Source organism: Berghia stephanieae, chromosome 2 (assembly GCF_034508935.2).
Source record: "Berghia stephanieae isolate SIO BIC M18660-M18661 chromosome 2, UCSD_Bste_1.3, whole genome shotgun sequence".
Lineage (NCBI taxonomy): Eukaryota > Metazoa > Mollusca > Gastropoda > Nudibranchia > Aeolidiidae > Berghia > Berghia stephanieae.
In genome coordinates, this window is record NC_088361.1 from 74,637,194 (window position 1) to 74,659,301 (window position 22,108).

At 36.1% G+C, this 22,108-nt stretch overlaps 2 protein-coding genes across 5 annotated transcripts in view; both read right to left on the reverse strand.

The window, feature by feature from the left end:
* Positions 1–19,977, reverse strand: part of LOC144965524 (putative ferric-chelate reductase 1 homolog) — a 93,231-nt gene extending 73,254 nt beyond the window's left edge. Inside the window, exons 1-3 of one of the 4 annotated variants that reach the window (XM_078900934.1) lie at positions 19,731–19,977; positions 15,714–15,827; positions 4,734–4,877 (exon numbers count right to left, since the gene is read on the reverse strand). In XM_078900934.1, the coding sequence (XP_078757060.1) occupies positions 4,734–4,877; positions 15,714–15,759 (190 nt within the window). In that variant the 5' untranslated portion in view covers positions 15,760–15,827; positions 19,731–19,977. Of the gene's footprint in view, positions 1–4,733; positions 4,878–15,713; positions 15,828–17,422; positions 17,544–18,285; positions 18,397–19,730 lie in introns of those variants that run through there. The other 3 variants (XM_078900933.1, XM_078900935.1, XM_078900936.1) reach the window with 3 other exon arrangements.
* Positions 6,272–10,020, reverse strand: LOC144966647 (ATP-dependent DNA helicase PIF1-like). Its single transcript, XM_078903407.1, has 2 exons — positions 9,861–10,020; positions 6,272–7,474 (listed from the first exon to the last, which is right to left on the reverse strand). Exons 1-2 carry the CDS (start codon positions 10,017–10,019, stop codon positions 6,272–6,274), a joined length of 1,362 nt encoding a protein of 453 aa, XP_078759533.1. The 5' UTR covers position 10,020.
* Positions 19,978–22,108: the final 2,131 nt, after the last annotated feature.

Below are 22,108 nucleotides of genomic sequence, written 5' to 3' on the forward strand. Positions count from 1 at the left end.
TAAATAGGAAGACAATGGGATAGTAAAAAGTTCTTTAATTACAATTAAAGCACCTAAGAAAAAGTAAGACAAAGGGGAATTGATTCAAATAGGAAACAGATGTAGATTCCAAGAGCACACTATCAGTGTACTTAGTTTGAGATCACTAAAAGTCTCATCCAGCCACAAGCACATGTCCCCACTAAGAGGAATACACTCAAATGTTTTACAAATCATATATAATATAAAGAAAATGTAATACAGTGCATAATAGAGGGATGGTTTACAAGGAAAAAAAAATATCATCTCCAAAAAAGCTAACTATACATTTGACTGTTTCCCTCCCAGCCAGAGTATCTGGCCAGAGCTAGGACAAAACCAAATAATCTCATTCCAAGACAAAGACAGAAAGCAAGTTGGAAAACAGATATTGGGGGATAGAAGATGCAGTATGTACTTCCCTGCCCACTATGGGAGGAATCTAGGGTTTAGGCTCCAACAAAGCCCCTGGAATAGATAACATTCCAGCAAAACTTTTTTTAAATGGTGGAGAGGAGACGGTGGAGGCAATGACAATTCTATGCCAAAAGATAATGAATGCCAACGAAACAAGGTGGCCAAAATACTGGACACAATCCCTGATTATCCCTCTCCCAAAAAAGGGAGATTTGAAAAAGTGCAGAAACTACAGGACCATTAGCCACCCAAGAACAATACTACTATGGATTATACTAAACAGAATGAAACTAAAAAAAAACGAAGATATCCTGGCAGAAGAGCAAGCTGGATTTCAAGCGAGAAGGAGCACAGTACAACAAGTCTTCAATAACAGAATTTCTGACAGAAAAAAAATTTTCAACACCAAAAAGAACTATTTCACAATTTCATAGACTTCCGGAAAGCATATGACAGGATATGGCATGCTGTTTGTGGGATACAAAGAGGGTTTCAAAGAGGGTCTAATCCAAATAATTGAAGCACTCTAAAGTACTGCGTCAAGTGCAGTTCTCAACAACAAGCTTGGTGAGTTCTTCCAGACAAATGTGGACATCAGACAAGGCTGCATACTCTCCCCAATGCTCTTCAACGTGTTCCTAGAGAAAATTATGAGCTCAGCTCTCGAAAATCATCAAACCTCTGTATCAATTGGTGGATGGATATTGTGTAATTTGCGTTTTGCTGACAACATTGACTTCACGGCTGAAAGAGAACAAGAACTACAGGATATAACTAAACCACTTGCACATAAAGCAATGCAGTACAGCATGGAAATATCTACAGAACAGTCTCAGTTACTGGTACTGGTAAACAGCAGAAATGATGGACATGCAGAAATTTCACCGATAATGAAAAACTCGAGGAAATGTAAGCATTTACTTACTTGGGTGTTCTGCTTACCAAGGATGGTACCAGTACAACTGAGATTAAGGCAAGAATAGCAACACTAACAAAATATGGAAAAGTCCAATCAGTTTCGAAATAAAAATTAAGCTGTACAAATCACTGATACTTTCCACATTACTGTACGACTACGAGGCATGGACATTAGCTGCGGAATTAGAGTGCAGAATCTCTGCTTTTGAGATGAAAAGTTATCGAAAACTCCTGCTGGTGGCATGTACATAACACAGAACCATAAAGATGTACTGAAAGAAGTGCAAGATCGTGCAGGACGACAGGAACCCCTCATCACCACAGTTAGAAGAAGGAAACTGTCATGGTTTGGCCACAAAGTGAGGTATGAAGGTTTGTGCAAAAGGGTGATGGAGGGTACCCTTGAAGGAGGAAGAAGAAGAGGAAGACAAAGGAAAGTTTGGATGGACAATTTCAGAGAATGGGCAGGAATGAAGAAGGAGGAACTCTTCGAGAAGACCAACAATAGAGGAGAATGGCAGAAAGTGGTGAGATTTGCATCCCGTGTATATATATATATATATATATATATATATATATATATATATATATATATATATATATCTCTCTCTCTCTCTCTCTCTCTCTCTCTCTCTCTCTCTCTCTCTCTCTCTCTCTCTCTCTCTCTCTCTCTCTCTCTCTGTGTCTCCCCCCCCCCCCCTTCGTTAAGTCGTATTTATATCACAAATAGTTAAAATGATCACCCTTAATTAATCATATATTGATCATTGCATCATAATAATTACAAACTATACAAAGTTTCTTTTTTTACCCACAAAGTACTGAAACAAAGTACTGAAACAATATTTTAACCTGGGAAGTAAATTTCAAATATATACAACTGAAATGTGAAACGACTCGGACTTTATTGTAGTGTTCTTTATTGACCACATTTGTAACCAGTGGAACTAAAAGCCGGTATAAATTAATGTGTGCATATAATATTAAGCTAAACTCATGCACATGACCACCAGTTGAATATAACTTGTGTGATGAAGACATCTTGACCGGAATCCATATGCCTCTGAACCAGCAATGATCAAAGCGTAACAGATCGGACAGCTGCACCAAGATGTTATCGCATATCATAAAGAACTAAGAGCGACGCACAAATTGTGAGGGAATGAATGAAAGGTTACTTTATTCCTCCATCGGTTAGATCAAGTTTTGAGAGTTTCTATCGTTTTGTTTGCTTATAATAATGCAATCAATAAATTAAATTTAACAAACTATAATCGAAATTGTGCTGATATCTAAATGCAAAATATCTCAAAGACAGTAATTCTAATGATAGAGTGTTCGGTATCAAATTACAGATCAAAGTTTTCTCACTGCCTTGCCAATTTGTTTAAATTGGTAAAATCGACTGTGGTTGTGCAAAAGCGATTGTAATTTAACCAGATATCAGTAACAAATCTGTTAAGTATCACGGGAGATAACCCGTTGCACAGGTCAGGAATTTGATGGAGTGAATGACCTCTTAACCGCGGCACAGGTAAAGAACTAAAAGCTCGCCTATTCAACACTGTGGATGATGTATCATTACCATAAGCTTTTAAAACTAGATTGTACGCATTGGCATTCTCTCCATATTTAATTTTTGCAGTCCATTTTTTTATTTTAGTGAAATGATACAGGTTACTAATATCAATCTACAATATCATTTACTGATGACAACATTTATGCAACACTAATAGTAAAGAGATTTTCTGATCTTGAAACACAATGGGTCATTTTAGCATCAGTAAATTATTGGAAAATGATAATGTAGTAAATAATTACAGATCTAAAGTTTATCTGCGCTTATTAGTGAAATAGTTTCAAGACAAAATGGACAAGAGCAAACCGAATTCCAATAGAAATCTGATATGTCAAGTTTGAGGTCAAAAGTCTCACCATAACATAAGCAATTGATCATCTTTAAAATGAATATAGTCGTAAATGGTTACAAACAAATGAAATGCAAATCGACAGCCAACAATTGGATTCAATAGTCTGATGTCACGCGCCCGGCAACGGCGGCCATCTTGGTTCTAAACAAAGAAAATCATTACTTTTTATTCTTCATGCTGGCTAGAACTTTTCATTCCCTTTTCATATGCCTTGTGATCAGAATGTGTAAAAGTCAATACATGATCAAATTGATGGGGTTTTTTACCTCTGGATACGCGTTTAAGCTCCCCGGGGAAATATTTCATACGGCGTCAGCCATTGTTCCGATAGTTTAGAGCCAGTGTTACTAAGTTACCATACGTCATTAGGAAGGAAGTGACAGTACGACTGTTGAAGACTATTATAATATATAGTGAAATTGTTGCTAGAGACACTTGCTGATTCATGCTTACCAAAACCACCATTCATCACTACCATGATGCATATTAAATTTCAAGTTGGCGCCTACAACGGAAGAGATAAAGGGGAAATACTTCGAAGATCTTGGAGAAATGGTTATGTGGAAAAACATTAAACATCAAAAAAATCTGGAAGGAACTGGAGCAATGAGCTAAGGAAACAGTGGACTAGAAGAGTTTTGTTGACGACTTAATCCACAGTGGTCAACTTTTTAAAACGGGACTCCCTAACGCACACAACTGTCATGACAAAAAAAAAAAAAAAAGACAGTATGTTTGGACTACTATAACTTATAATCTATATTTAATCTTTACTCTATTTGTTCCATGTTTAAATTTGCTGGTCAAAAATTCTTAATCCTGGGAAATGCCAGGGTCACTTCCTAATATAAATAGTTTGTTTTTTTTCTCCAGATTGCCAAGTGGGACAGTCCCAATTTTATCAGGACAGTTGGCAGCTATGCTAATCATAATTTACAAAAAGAAATATTTATCTCATGAAAAGATATATGCCACGGGTGTTTTGATCTTTAATTGGTAATATTATCATGACCTTGATCCAATATCACTCAATATATATTCAAAAATGGGAATTGAATGAATACCCCACCCCAACTCATGATTCTTGTAAAAAAATCAATGGAAATTACTTCTAATCATCATTGTCTTTACTCATTGAGCAATGACCCGATGAGTAACAAATTCTGGCCCAATCATTATCTGGATAAGGAACTTTAATCATCATAACCAGCTTGATTTCGATGTGAATAAGTACCTGGTTGTAGGCTATGTAAGTTATTGTAAAAGTATTTGAATATCCAAGGTGGATAAATAGCATGTTGTATTTAGGAAACAAAACCAAAAAAAATGTTTCCCGCAGCCTTCTGAGAGAACAAAATCAAGCACTATGGTTAAAGGATACTGAGTTTGGTGAGTATGTGAAGCAGTAAACGCATGCTTTATGAATGAAAGAGAAATAAATTGACTTACTTTGTACAACTTGACCAGGTTTGTATGATGAAGGAGTAAGCTTGAATACAAAAGGACTTGGGCTGGTTTGTGTCCCTTGGTTATCATGCTTTGGGTATTGGGTGAAACATGTGCTGAATGGGGCACCATTCCCAAAACAGTGGACTGCAATAAGATAAAATTAAGAAGAAAGGAGGAGGAAGAAGAAGAAGAAGAAGAAAGGAAGAAGAAAGGGAAAAGAAGAAGAAGAAGAAGAAGAAAGGGAAAAGAAGAGGAAGGAGGAGAAGAAGGAAAGGAAGAAGAGAAGAAGAAGAAGAAAGAAAGAAGAAGAGAAGAAGAAAGGAAGAGGAAGAAGAAGAGAGAGAGAAGAAGAAGAAGAGAAGAAGAAGAAGAAGAAGAAGAAGAAGAAAAGAAGAAGAAGAAGAAGAAGAAGAAGAAGAAGAAGAAGAAGAAGAAGAAGAAGAAGAAGAAGAAGAAGAAGAAGAAGAAGAAAGAAGAAGAAGAAGAAGAAGAAGAAGAAGAAGAAGAAGAAGAAGAAGAGAAGAAGAAGAAGAAGAAGAAGAAGAAGAAGAAGAAGAAGAAAGAAGAAGAAAGAAGAAGAAGAAGAAGAAGAAGAAGAAGAAGAAGAAGAAAGAAGAAGAAGAAGAAGAAGAAGAAGAAGAAGAAGAAGAAGAAGAAGAAGAAGAAGAAAGAAGAAGAAGAAGAAGAAGAAGAAGAAGAAGAAGAAGAAGAAGAAGAAGAAGAAGAAGAAGAAGAAGAAGAAGAAGAAGAAGAAGAAGAGAAGAAGAAGAAGAAGAAAGAAGAAGAAGAAAGAAGAAGAAGAAGAAGAAGAAGAAGAAGAAGAAGAAGAAGAAGAAGAAGAAGAAGAAGAAGAAGAAGAAGAAGAAGAAGAAGAAGAAGAGAAGAAGAAGAAGAAGAAGAAGAGAAGAAGAAGAAGAAGAAGAAGAAGAGAAGAAGAAAGAAGAAGAAGAAGAAGAAGAAAGAAGAAGAAGAAGAAGAAGAAGAAGAAAGAAGAAGAAGAAGAAGAGAAGAAGAAAAGAAGAAGAAGAAGAAGAAGAAGAAGAAGGAAGAAGAAGAAGAAGAAGAAGAAGAAGAAGAAAAGAAGAAGAGAAGAAGAAGAAGAAGAAGAAGAAGAAGAAGAAGAAGAAGAAGAGGAGGAGGAGGAGGAGAAAAAGAAGTAGAGAGAAAAAGAAAGAAAAAAAAAAGGGGGGGAGGGGGATGAAAAATATATAATAATATAATAATAATAATAATAATAATAATAATAATAATAATAATAATATAACAATAATAATAATAATAATGATAATAATAATAATAATAATAATAATAATAATAATAATAATAATAATAATAATAATAATAATAATAATAATAATAATAATAATAATAATAATAATAATAATAATAATAATAATCTCTAAAATTGATCTCCTGGTACTATACTTCTTAAAGCATTTGACAATGTACCACACAAACGATTACTATTTGTTACTACTAGTAAAAAGCCCGCAATTTCGCGGGGAAAGAACTATTTTCATTCGATACTGTACTCACCATCATTTAATTAGGGCAGATTGGTAAACAACGTTGTCTGTGTAATTTGGTATATCTTCGGTTGATTTTTCTGTGTGACCCAACATGAAGTGTAAGCCACTATAATAGCCTCTGACCCGTGACACAGCAACATACAGTTGTCGTTGTGTGAATACCGGTTGTGGTAAGAAAATCCCCACAAATGTCTGCCCCTGAGACTTGTTAATTGTCATTGCATATGACAATTTTACCGCAAACTGTCTTCTATTTATAATAAATGGTAAGCCTGAATCAGTTGTTGTCGTCAGATTGATTCTTGGGATAAACACTATGTCGCCAGCTCTACTACCGGTAATTATCTTGGCTTCTAATACTTTTGAACCTAATTTAATTATTAACAAACGGGTGCCATGTAGGAGGCCTGATTTAGGATTTATATTTCTAAGCTGCATGACTGACGTGTTGGCTTTCAAATGTAATGCATGTGGAGGAAGTCCAGGAGGTGTAAGTTCGTTCAAGAATTCAATCGGGTATAAGTTGATGTCAGAGTCACTTTGAATGGAATCAGCACTGCGGTAAATTTGTTCAGTTGATGAGGTCAACCTGGACAGAACGGCTGCATTTATTTTGTCAACATTTTCATGGGTTGTAGTCAAAATTGCTCTCTCTGATAGATAACGTTCATCCGCAAAGTTCAGATTCAAATCATTGTATACAGCATTTATCAAGCATTCTGGGTCATTTTCAGGAAGGCATAGCGCTGTAGGTAATTTAACAGAATACTTTCCTATTTCGCTGAAAACCGGCTCTGTACCATTTCCGATGCGGAGAAGCCAATTTGCAAAACAGTTATTGTCATCAGTAACCCTCATGTTCTTGTTCAGGTGAAAAATGGTGACAAAATTCCAAATAATTGACTTGTTAAGTGTGACACTTAATATATCGGCTTCACTTCCTTTGTTAACAACAGGTAGAATTTGCCGAAAATCCCATCCAAGTACAACCACTTTGCCCCCAAAAGGTTTTGAACTGCCTGTTATGTCACAAAATGTCCTGCTCACACATTCAAACACACGCCTGTCCATCATAGGTGCTTCATCCCAAATTATGAGAGAACTACTCTTCAGTAACTTAGCTGAGTCTGATTGGCGACTGATGCTACAGGTGCTGTTATCCGTTATTGGAATTGGAATTGTGAACGTTGAATGTGCTGTTCTACCACCGTGCTGACAAAAGATCAAAGGTGAAAATACAAATTTAAAGAATACTGGGGATGTAGGAGCTTTCGGAATGTCTCCCCTTTACTTAACTTATGGAAAAACAAACACCCTAGCACCTTTAATAACACTAATGACTAACCTCTCGAGCTAACCCTAATAGTAAAAAAAGAATCAAAATGGTGACTGAAATACCTTCATGTGATCAAGTGAATAATATCACTATGAATGCCACGATTTGCTGAAAAATACCAACACACACACACACACACATGTATACACCACACACAACACACACACAAACATACACACACACACACAAACATACACACACACACACACACACAAAAACATATAACAAAACTGATCACCGCTAAATCAACAACACAACGGAAGTAATAATAATACTTGATGTCATAAATAGATGACGCAAATTGACAACTTTTTACAGTGTCAAAATTAGTTGATTTTGGGAGCCAAGTGTCGTCGGTACATATTTTATGATATTATCTGTTTGACTCAACGAACTTTCAAACTGACTTTAAATTATAAAAGGAAATCAAGTTATCTGTTTATCTATCTGTAAAAAATACATTTCTAATTTTCAAATCTTTCAGTAGAGTTGTGCGCCGTATCAATTTTTTTATTGACTCAAATAAGCACAATGTTCTCCACAATGCTATATTTTTTAAAGAAAGGATTAAAACTCGAGCAAAGCGGAATTCAGAAAATTGGGGGTAAAGAAACAAATCAGTCAGAGAATATGGAACTGCGAAATCTTCTACTTTGGTTCAAGGAGTGGCTTTGCAACTGAACGCAACAATTGTCATTATTGATGTAAACTCAAGCGAAAATAGTAATGTCTCATCAGGACTACTGCAAGGAACAGTACTTGGGTGGAGATAGATACACAGAGATGATTCATAAGAGTTATCGCCATCCATATTACATCACGTCTACAAATAAATTTGCGCGTAACATGGGCGTAACACTTGTGAAAGATACAGTTCTCTTCTTGTTTTGGTTTCCTCAATATGATCTCAGTATCTTATAAATAATTACAGTTCAAAACTAGATCAGACTATTGCAATGTACAAGGCAGTAGTCCAAACACATATTCTGGAAAAATTGATTAGACAGGAATTAGAATTTATTCCAATGAAATGTCTTCACTGTTTTCAATCAGACAAGTTAAAATCCTATTCCTGTAATTGTAAAACACCCCAGTATGTATCATCATTGTTCGTATCATCATTTCGACTCCATCATAAGCTTTGATGGAAAAATACTGCCCTCAAAGAACAGCACAGAAGAGCTATTCGACAGATAGCAAAATCACAACTAAATATTACAGCCATTGATCACTCAACTGACAAAACAGACAGATATTGAAGTTTATTGTAATTCATTTTTTATGATCATTTTTTTTTTTAATTTCTTCAAAATCATTCTCACTCAGTCTTCCATCTTCTAATTAACTTCTCTCTCACTTGTTCATTTCTTTCAAATAGTATTTCTTGGTGTATTTTGTTAATAGAGACATCAAAAATTTATCTACAATATGAAAATAGGAAAATATGTGCAATGATGAGTTTCGTGATGATTATACTTATCATCTGCCGAATATAAATAATCAAAAACTCTCATAAATCTCCTAGCTAGTGCCATGGCAATGGCATGTGATACACGCAAACTTGGTACACCACGCTGTCAGCTGGTTGGTCGCATTTTTTTCACACTGCACTTTGTAAAGTGAGAGACTATGAACCATCTCTGTGTTATATCTCCGACTTGGGCCTTTATGCTTCTTGATATTTATATATGACCTTGGAAATGAATTTTATTTCCACAAACAAAGCTTAAACTGTTTGCAGATGATAGCCTTCTTTTCAGGACATTAGATATAGTGGAACTCATATACAACGGGGATAGTGAGACTAGCAAAAATTCATGTTGTAGCCAAGTCCCGTTATATCCATGCATAAGGAATTTGAAGGTAAGCAATACTGAGGGAAATAAAAAAAACAAAAAAACACAAGGAATACATTTCGAGTTACAGTTCACTCCGCTTAATCGCACATCAGTTAATTGCACACTCCGCTTATACACTACACATTCTCGAAAAACGGAATTCTTTCTATATAATCGCTCCGCTTAATCGCACACCTTCTCCGCTAATCGCTACACCTCGATTCCATCTTGTTTTGAGAAAAATATCTATAAAATCAACAAACAAAAATAGTTATTTAAATGCATTTCTCATTGAACCATTTCCGCACGTTAATATCATATCCCGCTTGAAAATAAAAGCTTTCCCGTCAACGCAATTCCACTATTCCTCTGACCCTGACTAGGTCAGATGCACAATGCTTTTTAATTGACATCAAAGGATTACCTGACATGACGGGCTAATTGACTCAGCACTCGCTGTCTGCATCACAAGGTGTGAAACGTTATCGCAGTTCAAACAATGCTGTGTTTGTTGACATTGTCTAACCAAAATTGCAATTGGATTCAGTAGTCTGATGTCACGCCGTCCAGCAATGGCGGCCATCTTGGTTCTAAACAAAGAAAATCATTACTTTATATTCTTCATGTTGGCTAGAACTTTTCATATGCCTTGTGATCAGAATGTGGAAAAGTCAAAACATGATCAAATTTATGGGTTTTTTCCCCTCGGGATACGCTTTTATGCTCGCCGGAGAAATATTTTATATGGGCGTCCGCCATTGTTCCGATAGTTTAAAGCCAGTGTTACTAAGTTACCATGCGTCATTAGGAAGGAAGTGACGTTACGACTGTTGAAGAGTATTCTCTACCTGTGCATTGTTTTCCTCTACTGGACCGTGAACAATAAGAAAGGATTACAGGCAGGACTCGCATCTCAGCTTTTGATTGATCTATACAGTCCCTGTCTACATTGATACACATAAAAGGCAACTGAAATGGCATCAACTCAAGGCAAGTCTTTCTCCCCATCAGAAAGCTCACTCTAGAGATGCTGAGGTCTCTTCTGCAAGCCAATGGAGTGATAAAGTTTTGAAACAACTTCTTCAGCAGTACGACTCTAATGACATTTACAATGCAGACGAGACGGGGCTTTACTACAATCAACGCTTCACGATTACCATTCTTTTCTTACAAACAATAATTCCACACTTTGTTGTCCATGAAACATGAATAAAAAGAGAAATTTTAAAAGAAAAAAGCCCCCAAACATCCCCCCCCCCTCCCAAAAAAAAAATTTTAAATAATAAAAATAACAAATAAAAAGAAACCAAAGGATACCCCTTCTATTCAGTCTAATGTCTTGAATATGACGGTCCCAAGCCCGTAGAAAACTCAGATGGGAAGGTCCTAAATGAATGGTACATGAAAGCTGGTGCTTTTATGCTATTATTAGCTTCTCTGCTTATAAGCACACTCCGCTTAAATGACACATTAACCTGAACTCCAGAGGGTGTGCGATTAAGCGGAATTGACTGTACCTATTTTACGAGACACATGGAGGGTTGGAACAATGCAACAGTTAATTCTACCTTCCTCACTTCCTCTGCTTTCCACCCATTCAAACTGCACCACTGACATCTACCAAGTGCACTCAAAACTCAAGTACTGCACAGTCATTAGCCTCAGGCTTCATTAAGAACTTTCACTGCTCATTGGGTATAGTTACCTAGTCACGAGACACACCGCCCCCATTCTACACGTACCATACTAGATCTAATTTGATGTTGATTGGTCAGTCACGTGTCTCTCAATAGCCTTTTATTGTGCATCATGGATACACAAAGTACACAGAGAAACGTCAATAGTTCATCCTTACTGCAGTTCGCCCACTCCCACCTTATCTCCATTCCCAATGAGTTATATGTGTCATGTGTGCCTTTCTCTTTTCTTCTTGAGTACGTAGTCTTTCTCAACTGCATACTAAACTTGCAACTCACACCCCCGTTGCAGCCTGTTCCAAGAAATTTTTCCCCGTTATAGAAATGTATATGATTTATTTGAATTATATAGGCCGTAGAAGGGGGATTAAAAAATTTCTCGTAGTTGAGCTCCCTTTGCAACTGATGCCATTGTGCATGAGCTGTACTATAGTCGCACATATGCACATGAACTCCAGAAAGATCGTCCTCCAGACGTGGTCAATATCAAACAATTACACAATGCATGATCATCTTATACTGACTCCATAAAATGCCTCTGAGTCCATCTCAATAAGAAACCAAAGTGGCAAACTCATTAATAGAACATATCACAGCAAAGGTAAGTAGGATGCTGGGATTTCTGAAAAGGACATTAAACCAATGCCTACGAAGAATTTAAGCCCAGGTGTACACAGCACTTAGCAGGCCAATATTAGAATATGCTCTGTGGGACCCCTACACAAAAAAGGACAAAGACAAGAATGAAAAAGTGCAAAGAGCAGCTGCAAGATTTGCAACTGTTTGCAAATCCAGAGACCCAGATTGAATCACGTCCTTCCTTCAGTCACTTGAATGGAAACCATTGAAAAACCGGCGCAAGGTATCCCGTATTGTTACCTTACACAAAACCATCAACGACCCAATTGCACCCATCACCATCCCAAACTACTCCAAAAAGCAAATCAGATATGTACGCTACACGTAGATACAATGCGTCATAATGCATACAACCATTTACAAGAACAGACACAAAATTCTACTACTTCTTCTTTCAGCTTATCCCACATTTTGCAGGGTTACCATAATGAATGCCACATCTCCATGCATCTCGATTCAGAGCTTCATCTTCCTCCAGGTCCAGTTCTTTCAAATCGTCCTTTACCTTATCCAACCATCTAGTCTTTGGGCATCCCTTTTTCCTCTTTTCCGCTAATTGTAAGTCCAATACTACCTTCCCACGTCCTCCCTTTCAAATCTCTATACATTTCAATCTATCTTCTCTCATCTTTATTGATATATTCTTCATTTCAGTCAACCTTCTAATTCTTTCATTTCTCACTTTATCTTTTCTTGTCCAGCCAAGTGACCATCTCAACATCTTCATTTCTGCCACCTCAACTTCTTTGTCTTATTTCTTTGTTGTAGCTGCTGTCTTTAGTCCATATAACATTGCTGGTCTGTTGTATATATTTTCCCCTTCAGCTTTACAGAAATTCGTTCGTCACACATAACTCCAGTTATCTTCCTCCAATTGTTCCAGCCTGCCTGTATCCTCTTCTTAACCTCCATCTCATTGCCCCCATCTCATTGTACAGTTGTTCCTAAGTATTTGAATTGGTTTGTCTCTGGCATATCCTCTTCTCCTATCTTTATTGGAGGTCCTGCTCTCTGTTGTTCGATGCACAAATATTCTGTCTTACCCTTAATATCCTCCTTTCCAACACCTGTCTCTAATCCTCCAGTTCCCTTTCCCCTCAGCTTTTGTATCATTCAAAAGTACTACGTCATCAGCACACATCATATTCCATGGTGTCTCTCACTGAATGGCTTCTGTTAGAACATCCATGACTATTGCAAACAGTAGTGGGCTGAGAGCAGCTCCCTGGAGTAATCCAACTCTAACATTAAACGGATCAATTGAGCCAACAGCTGTCCTTATCTGTTTGGTTTCCTTTGTTCATATCTTGGATAATTTTGATAGATTTCTCCGTTACACCCTTTGCTCTTAGACAGTACCACATTTCTTCTCTTGGTATCCTATCATATACTTTTTCCAGGTCAATGACAACACAATGTAATTCTCTTTGCTTTTCTCTACTTCTCTGCGGTCACTTTTAGAGCAAATACAGCATTCGTTGTATTTTTACCAGAAACAAATCCAAACCGTTCTTCACTTATGTCTACATCTTTTCTAATCCTCTAATCGATTACTCTTTCCCATATCTTCATTGTGTGGCTCATTAACTTGATGCCCCTATAGTTGCCACACTCTTGAACATCTTTATTTTTGTATATGGGAATCAACATACTTTTGTCCATTTTTCTGGCATTTTCTCTTTCTGTAATATGTCGTTGAATAACCATACCAGGAAATTTAACCCTTCATCCCCAAGTGATTTCCAGACTTCTGCTGGTAACTCGTCTGGTCCAACTGCTTTCCCCCTATTCATCTTGCACACTGCATCCCACACCTCATTCTTGCTTATTTCACCTACTATCTTCTCTTTAGGTTGTATAACTGCACTTCTCCTATCCCTGTCATTCTCTTCATTCATGAGGTGTTCGTAGTATGTTTTCCATCTTGCTCGGATCTCTTCATCTTTGCCCAATATTCTTCCATTCTCGTCTTTGATCTTTGATATGTTGTATATCTCTCCTATTCTTGTCCCTCTGTTTCGCTATTCTGAAAATATTTTTATGACCTTCTTTACTTTCTAATTGCTCATACATATCTTTGAATATCTCGGACTTTGCTTTTGCAATGGCTCTTTTTGCTTCTTTCTTTGCCTGTTTATATTCATTTACTTTCATAGCATCACTGTTTGTCTCCATGTTCTTCCTTGCTTCCCTCTTTTAATTTATTGCTTCTTGAACCTCTTCATTCCACCACCATGTCTCTTCTCCAACTTTTCCCCTTCCCGAGTTAACCCCTAGCAGTTCTTTAGCCACTTCACAGATTGTATCAGCAGTTCTTTTCCATCCCTTTGGGAAATCCATTCCTAGTGTTCCTTTCACCGTTGTAGCAAATATTTCTCTTTGCTCTTTCTCTTATAGTTTCCACAATCATGTTTTTCCCTCACATTGTTTCTCTTTTATCTTCCTCTTTCCAAATGCCACTTTCACAATAACAATCTCTCTCCCGGCAAACTGCCACAATCTGATACTTCCTTCAAATTTCTCCTCCAGCACAACAGGTAATCCACTTGTGTCTTTCTCACACCACTTGAATACGTCACTCTGTGATCATCTTTCTTTCTTAAAATATCTATTTAGTAATGCCAGATCCATCCTTGTTGCAAATCTTACAATATCTTTGCCTTCTTCATTTCTGCTGCCATACCTTCCCAACCATCTCTCCTCTCCGATATTGCTTTCTCCAACGTGGCCATTCAAGTCTGCACCGATGAAAACTATTTCTGATTTGTCGAACATTTCCATTTGTTCAGCAATCTCCTTCCGAAAGTCATCCTTCTTGTCTTGCGTACAGCCTGCGTATGCAATCACGACAGTGATTTGCTCCATTTTTACTAAAATCTTGATCCACATAAGTCTGTCGGACACCCTTTGGATTTTATCAAGAATGATACCCACACCATTTGTTGTGGCCTCATTTCCTTTATAAAATATTTTAAATCTTCCACCAATCTCCCTTGATGATTCACCTTTCCACTTTGTTTCTTGCATACACCGAATGTTAATTTTTCTTCTTTCCATAGCATCAGCGATTTCCATCGATCTGGCTGTCATACTTCCAACATTCAAACTTCCAATCTTGATCTCCACTCCCATCCGTTTCCTCGCCCATCTTTTAGGCCTTTCCTCCGAATTTTCACTGCCATCCTGCTGGCCAATAATGACAGAGGCGGTCGGTTTTATCCCAGGCACATACAAACACAGCTTTTACCTTGTAATGTCCTGCCACCGGACATAATGCATGTTGAATGCTTGGAAACTTTCAAAACAGTTTTGAGTGCACTCATTTGTCAAAGTAATCTGTGGCTGTTCCCTGCTTTGATTGGACTGTAACTGAACATTTGCAGTGATGGGTTCATGGGGCCTTTTGGAAATACAAGCATTGAAGACTGAAGATTATCTTACACCAGGACCTGTTCTCTATAATGTCACTGTAATGTGCCAAGGGCATTTCCTCTCTCTATTCATATATATCTTATAAAAATGAATTAATCCTGTTTATTCTATTTTTTTTAAACATCAAGCAACAATGTTCTTTCAATTCATTATTAATTTATTTATTTAATACAAACGTTTTCTTCAAATATAATAGTGAAATTTGGAGAAGACGTATCCTGACAAAAATGAGCGGCCACACAGGAACACGAGGTCAAAAATTACACAATTTATGTGATTATCATCTTGACAATGTGATATTGTGTTGGAATGAATTGACTGATCATCATTTGAGTTAAATAGTCTGAACCAGGAAAATTAACCTTTTTGAAGACTAAGTAATAAAACTCACTTGCTCTAATTAAAACATTTACTTTTATGAGTCAAGCATAAAATTAAATTTTAAGCATCAGATTTACTCCGATGTAATACGACTTTGGGATGATTGATCACAAAAATACTCAACTAACCATGATGTATGAAGACTAGGAAGACTGAACAAATCTGAAGGATCATGCTGAATGCTGGGGTGATGAGTGGATAAAGATCTCTCTATGGCATCAGGGTCATACGTTTCCCTCTGCCTGTCAAGAACGTAAATAAAAATGTTTTAAATTAAATATCATGTCATACACACACAAACACAAATGCAATCAATCTGTCTCTCTCTCTCTCTCTCTCTCTCTCTCTCTCTCTCTCTCTCTCTCTCTCTCTCTCTCTCTCTCTCTCTCACTCACACACATACACACACACACACACACACACATTAATATGTATGTAGGCATATATCCATCCATCCCATCCAGCCAGCCAGCCAGCCCAGAAAAAAAATAAATTAAAAAATATTTTTTTAAAATGATGGTTAGTCTTATACTTTGATTACAGATATAAAATAAGAGAAGATGGATGGATTGTCTTAATAATTTCAGAAGTTAGACTGTGTAGAAAAAGGGGGTGGCCAGTTTGTCACAGGCCCAGTTTATCACAGGCTCCAGATTAGCCCAAGGAGGTAGGCCTTAGATGATTTCTTTGACTTCCTTTGTTCGACTCTAAATCTGATGCAAAATATAAATAAACTTACATTATTATTATTATTATCATTATTATTATTATTATTATTATTATTATTAAATTATTATTATTATTATTATTATTATTATTATTATTATTATATTATTATTATTATTATTATTTTACTTTTATCTATTTTCTTTTTTAAGAAATTTTTTTAAAATGATTAATATGATTATTATTTTTTGCATTTCGTTGATGATGACGATGCGTCTGTTGTTGTGTAGTGATGGTGGTGGTTGTGACTGTAGTGGTGTGGTAATGATGTAGATGTTATATGATTATATAGATAATAATAATAATAATAATAATATATAATAATAAATAATAATAATAATAATAATAAAATAAATAATAATAATAATAATAATATAATAATAATAATAATAATAATAATAATAATAATAATAATCTTTATTGTCCAAATTAAAAGCAATTCATGTGAGGTAAACAATGCTCAGTTTGGTTCATAGATGAACAACAGAGCAATGAAAACCAAGCGTCGCCATTGAGCGCCACCGGAAATCTGTAATGGTGGTGGCAGTTGCTGTAGATTTGATAATGATGAGGTAGCTTTGGTAGTGGTAGTAATGGTGATGATGTGATGGTTGTGGTAGTAGTAGTGGCGGTGGTAGCGATGATGACAAGAGGGAGGATGATGGTGGTGGTGGTGGTTGCTATAGTTTTGATAATGATGTGGACTGTGGAGGTTGCTGTGAGAGAGAGAGATAGACACACAGAGAGAGAGGGAGAGGGAGAGAGAGAGAGAGAGAGAGAGAGAGAGAGAGAGGGAGAGAGAGAGAGAGAGAGAGAGAGAGACAGAGAGAGAGAGAGAGAGAGAGAGAGAGAGAGAGAGAGAGAGAGAGAGAGAGATTCCTGGAACTTTATAAAATATTTAACTAACACAATAAACAGGGACAGAACTATTCTCATTAAAGTAATCTCACAGATAAGCTGATTATTTCAAGATGTGAATGAATGATCAAGTCGAAGAGGTGGGGACCCCAATTTTCATGGATTGGATTGGGGTACGGGTACAAAAACAAAACAAACACAATCTTGTCCAGCTTCAGAATTGAAGGAAAAGTTGAAACGTTCAAAATCTCACTTTTCAGTCACACAAAATGTTCCAATCATCCCTGCTTTTCTTTCCTTCTAAAACTAACACATCTCATTCAACTTCAAGCCATTCGACAACACGCTATTTTGAATTTTGAACAGAAAATACAGTACAGTGTCAGTGGTGTTGTGTACAGTGATGTAAATGTTGTAGCTCGAAGCTCGAATAAATAAATAATATGAAATTGAATGTAAGCTTCAATTTTATTACAAGAGAACAGATCTGTTCTTGTAATAAAATTGAAGCTTACATTCAATTTCATATTATGGGAGGCCTTCCGAAAGCTCCTACGCCTACATCCCCAGTATTTTTTTTTTTTTTGGGAGGGGGAAAACTTTTTTTATACTCTTTACTTGTAGGGGGGAGGCTGTCACTTTTTTTTTTAATTTCCCCCCTTCCCAAACCCTCTACTACATCTAGAACATTATTTTTTTTTTTTTTAAAAACAAGAATACTGGGGATGTAGGAGCTTTCGGAAGGCCTCCCCATATTATTTATTTGTGTAGAGTGAGGAAAACAACGACTCTAATTTTCAGAGATGGGAGAGCGCTTCCGCCTCTACTACTACTACTGCGAATAGTTATTCCGCCGTGGAATCAATATTCGCAGTACTAGGCTACTAATAAGCACTTCGTTTTAGTAACGGTCTAGAATCTAGGATGTTTGTTTTTCCTGTAGGGCTTACAACTTACACTAAAAAAAACTAACAAAGTTTACGGAATATTTGGGTTGTTTCCCTTTGCTCGAGGAGCTTTCGAAAGGCCTCCCAATATTTCATTCATCATGTTTTGTTGATAAAGAAACTTGAAATGTCCACAGTATCTGTCTTCGTCTAATAAATTTAAGCTTACCTTACAATTCAATACTTTTATCTTTATTTTCTCATCAGAAAGTGAAAGTGGATTGATGTGTTCTGTTCATCAGTGTTGCCAGTTACTAGGTACCTTTGCAAAAATCTAGTCAACTTTATGCCAGAAGCCAGAAATCCGCCAAAATCCTCCAAATTTACACTCCTTCACCTGGGACATTTAATTTATTGCCCAAAATCCGCCATTTAGATTTAAGAAAACTTATAATAAACATTAGTGTGTTGTCTCAGAATAAAAATTATGTTACTAAACGCTACTCTTTTGGCTGACATTATTCGGCCGTACGGTCGGATAATTTTTCTCATTATTCGGCCGTAAAGTGCGATACTATTCGACCGTACGCTAAGACAATTATTTTTCTCATTATTCGACCGTTCGGGGCAATAATTTATCTCATTTTTAATATATGTAGGCGTATGTTGCGATGATATATAAAAATCAATCGCCCGTGCCCCACTCCATTATAGGAATTCGACCAATCAATTTTTTTTAGAGATAAGGTATTTTTTAAGATTGCTGTAATTGTAATCTTATCTAATATTATGCGGCTATGTGGTATGATACTCGCTTTCGGATCGGAGGTCCTGGGTTCGAGCCCCGCTCAGGGCATAGTTGAGTCCTTGGGAAAGGCGCTTCATTCACATTCTCTCACCGTATTCAGGCGTAAAATGAATACCTGGCCGTAAACAACGTTGTCTCTGTTAGAAAGACTGTAATATCGCCTAACAGGCGTCATGTCACGTCCCACGTATTACGCACGTGATGCTGTTGGTCAAGGACCCTTTGTAAAGCGATTTGAGCACGCTTAGTGGATATTGCTCTATATAAAAGATCAGGTTCTTTTGTTTTGGTTTTAATATGCAACTATGTGTTGATTAATCGAGGTAATCGTTTTAATTCCCTCTATTAGCTCTTTTTTTAAATACTACTACTACTACTACTACTACTACTACTACTACTACTACTACTACTACTAATAATAATAATAATAATAATAATAATAATAATAATAATAATAATAATAATAATAATAATAATGATGATGATGATGATGATGATGATGATGATGATAACTGTTTTTGTATTCAGCGGTTATTTAAATCAGTTTTGCAATATTATGTAGTATGCCCTCGTATCGTCCGTCACCTGCCAGTGTGTTTTTCCCAAGATCTAGCTCCAATGGAAGAGCAGAAACAATTTATCAAAGATTAAAAAAGTGTGGACAAAGTATCATTTGAATTTAGGAAATGAGACTAACATCGAGGATGAAGAATGCGACCCTTCACGCCTTTAGGAAGTTTTGGCCAGTTGATTTTAAAACTGCTGAAAAGTGTTGTCATTTAAAATGGTATACGAGCCATGATTTAACAGACGAGAGGTGTATCGGTATCTAGAGGTTATGTATTAGATGCACAAGAGTTTATTACCTGAACTCCAATATTTTATCCGTAGCGGATCTTAATATTCAAGAAAGCTGCACAGAATAATACTAACGGTAATTTAGCAATGGCGTTAGTTGTGTATGTTGTAATCTCACGACTGAAGACTAAAAAAAATGTCTATTTGTGCCAATGATACTCGTTGGTATTCCTGGGGAAAATAGGAAATCGCGTAGCGGCGGTCCTCACGAGTTAATTCGCGGAATCTCTCTCTCTCTCTCTCTCTCTCTCTCTCTCTCTCTCTCTCTCTCTCTCTCTCTCTCTCTTACCCAACGTTCTCATCAAACCCATGCCACATGCCTTTTTCACGATCACTGATCACCCAAAAAAATTTCCCGAGAAACTCTATCCACGTATTTCAGGAGCTAAGTCAAATATATTCAGAGTTGCCAGTTTGGCACTTAAAAAAAAGTTTGGCCATGGTTTACTGTTTATTTTCCTGTTCCTCCTGTTTCCTGTGGTTTTGTTTTTAACCATTGACATCTATCTCTTGGTACCACTGGACTGTTTTATGATGATAGGAATGATTGTTTTGTCATGAATAAATCACAAGAGCAGGATGTGAGCCATGCTCACGTTCTTCTTCTAAGCCATTTAATCATTTAAAGAGTGAATAATTAGTTTGCCCGTTGCGGCTGTCCAAGAGAGACAATCCTGCAAATCAATTTATTTTAAATTAAATTGGACAATTAGATTTTGAAAGTTGTTTTTTATTTCAAAATTGATGATTTTCAAGAGACAAAAATGCTCAAATTATGTATATTGTTTTGTTTTGTTTTTTGTTTTGTTTTGTATTTGTTTTGTTTTGTTTTGTTTTGGTTTTTTTGGCACTCTCTTGTTGGATTGCATTGTATAAACATAATTACTTGATCAGTCATATACAACCAAGAACCAATAGCAACACTTTATATATTCATTTGATAAATTGAGATAGGCCATACCTCTGGCCTTTAGTCCGAACTTGTGTGTGTGTGTGTGTGTGTGTGTGTGTGTGTGTGTGTGTGTTTAAAAGATAGAATTTAACTTAAATCACAGTTGCGCGTTAAAAATTCGAACACCATGTGGCAAAAATGAATAAAGGTGACGTGTTGTCTTTGTTTTTATAGATATAAGATACTACTACTACTACTACTACTACTACTACTACTACTACTACTACTACTACTACTACTACTACTACTACTACTACTACTACTACTACTACTACAATACTATCTACTTACTACTACTATACTACTACTACTACTACTACTACTACTACTACTACTACTACTACTACTACTACTACTACTACTACTACTACTACTACTACTACTACTACTATACTACTACTACTATACTACTACTACTACTACTACTACTACCTACTACATTATACTACTACTACTACTACTAATAATAATAATAATAATAATAATAATAATAATAATAATAATAATAATAATAATAATAATAATAATAATAATAATAATAATAATAGTTATAATAATATAAACTTTATTCATAAAAAAAAAATAAGGGAAATTCGTTTACAGACGTGGCATGCATCATAATGTATAAACACAGTATACGAAAACACAACAATCTAGGTACTTTCACTTCCACTTCCTGATGAGAGCAACGCTCGATAACAACGTTGTAGAAGTCAAACTATCTTAATTATCTTTCAAAGGTTTATAAATAGCTCCTCTTATACTAAAGTTGAGCACTACTATTTCATGGTTTTTGTTTTATAATTTATATATATATATATATATATATATATATATATATATATATATATATATATATATATATATATATATATAGATAGAATGCTGATGACGTCACGCAATGACCTACTTTAGTTCCGGATGGCAAAAGAACTTGCTGGCTTGTAAACATTGATGTGAAACAAGCTCTAGTCCAATTTTTAAAACGTGAAACGTGCCAAATAACTGCATAATCATCGGATGCACTAGAAGACAGGGTCGAGATGGAGTCAAAATGTTCAGGTTACCATCCATTAGGAAGACGAAGGACCCAAAAATAATAAATTTAACCCAGCGGAGACAGTTGCAGCGATCAGAAAAAAGGGATTTGGCGATGGCTCAAATCTGACTTGCAGCCACCGAGTTTGCAATGATCATTTATTTGTTAAAGGTAAGAATTGATGGATAAATTAAAATCTTAAATATTATATATACGATATGAATTAATTTTAATTATTGTGAACAAAGCAAGTTTACTTCGCTCCAACATCATCATGTAGCCATTGTGGGCCATAGTATAGCATGTCACGGAGTTGGCGGCAACCGACCAAGGTCCTTGCCTTAATTTCTGACGTTGCAAGTTTATGATTTAGTAAATATGTGTTTTTTTCTTTT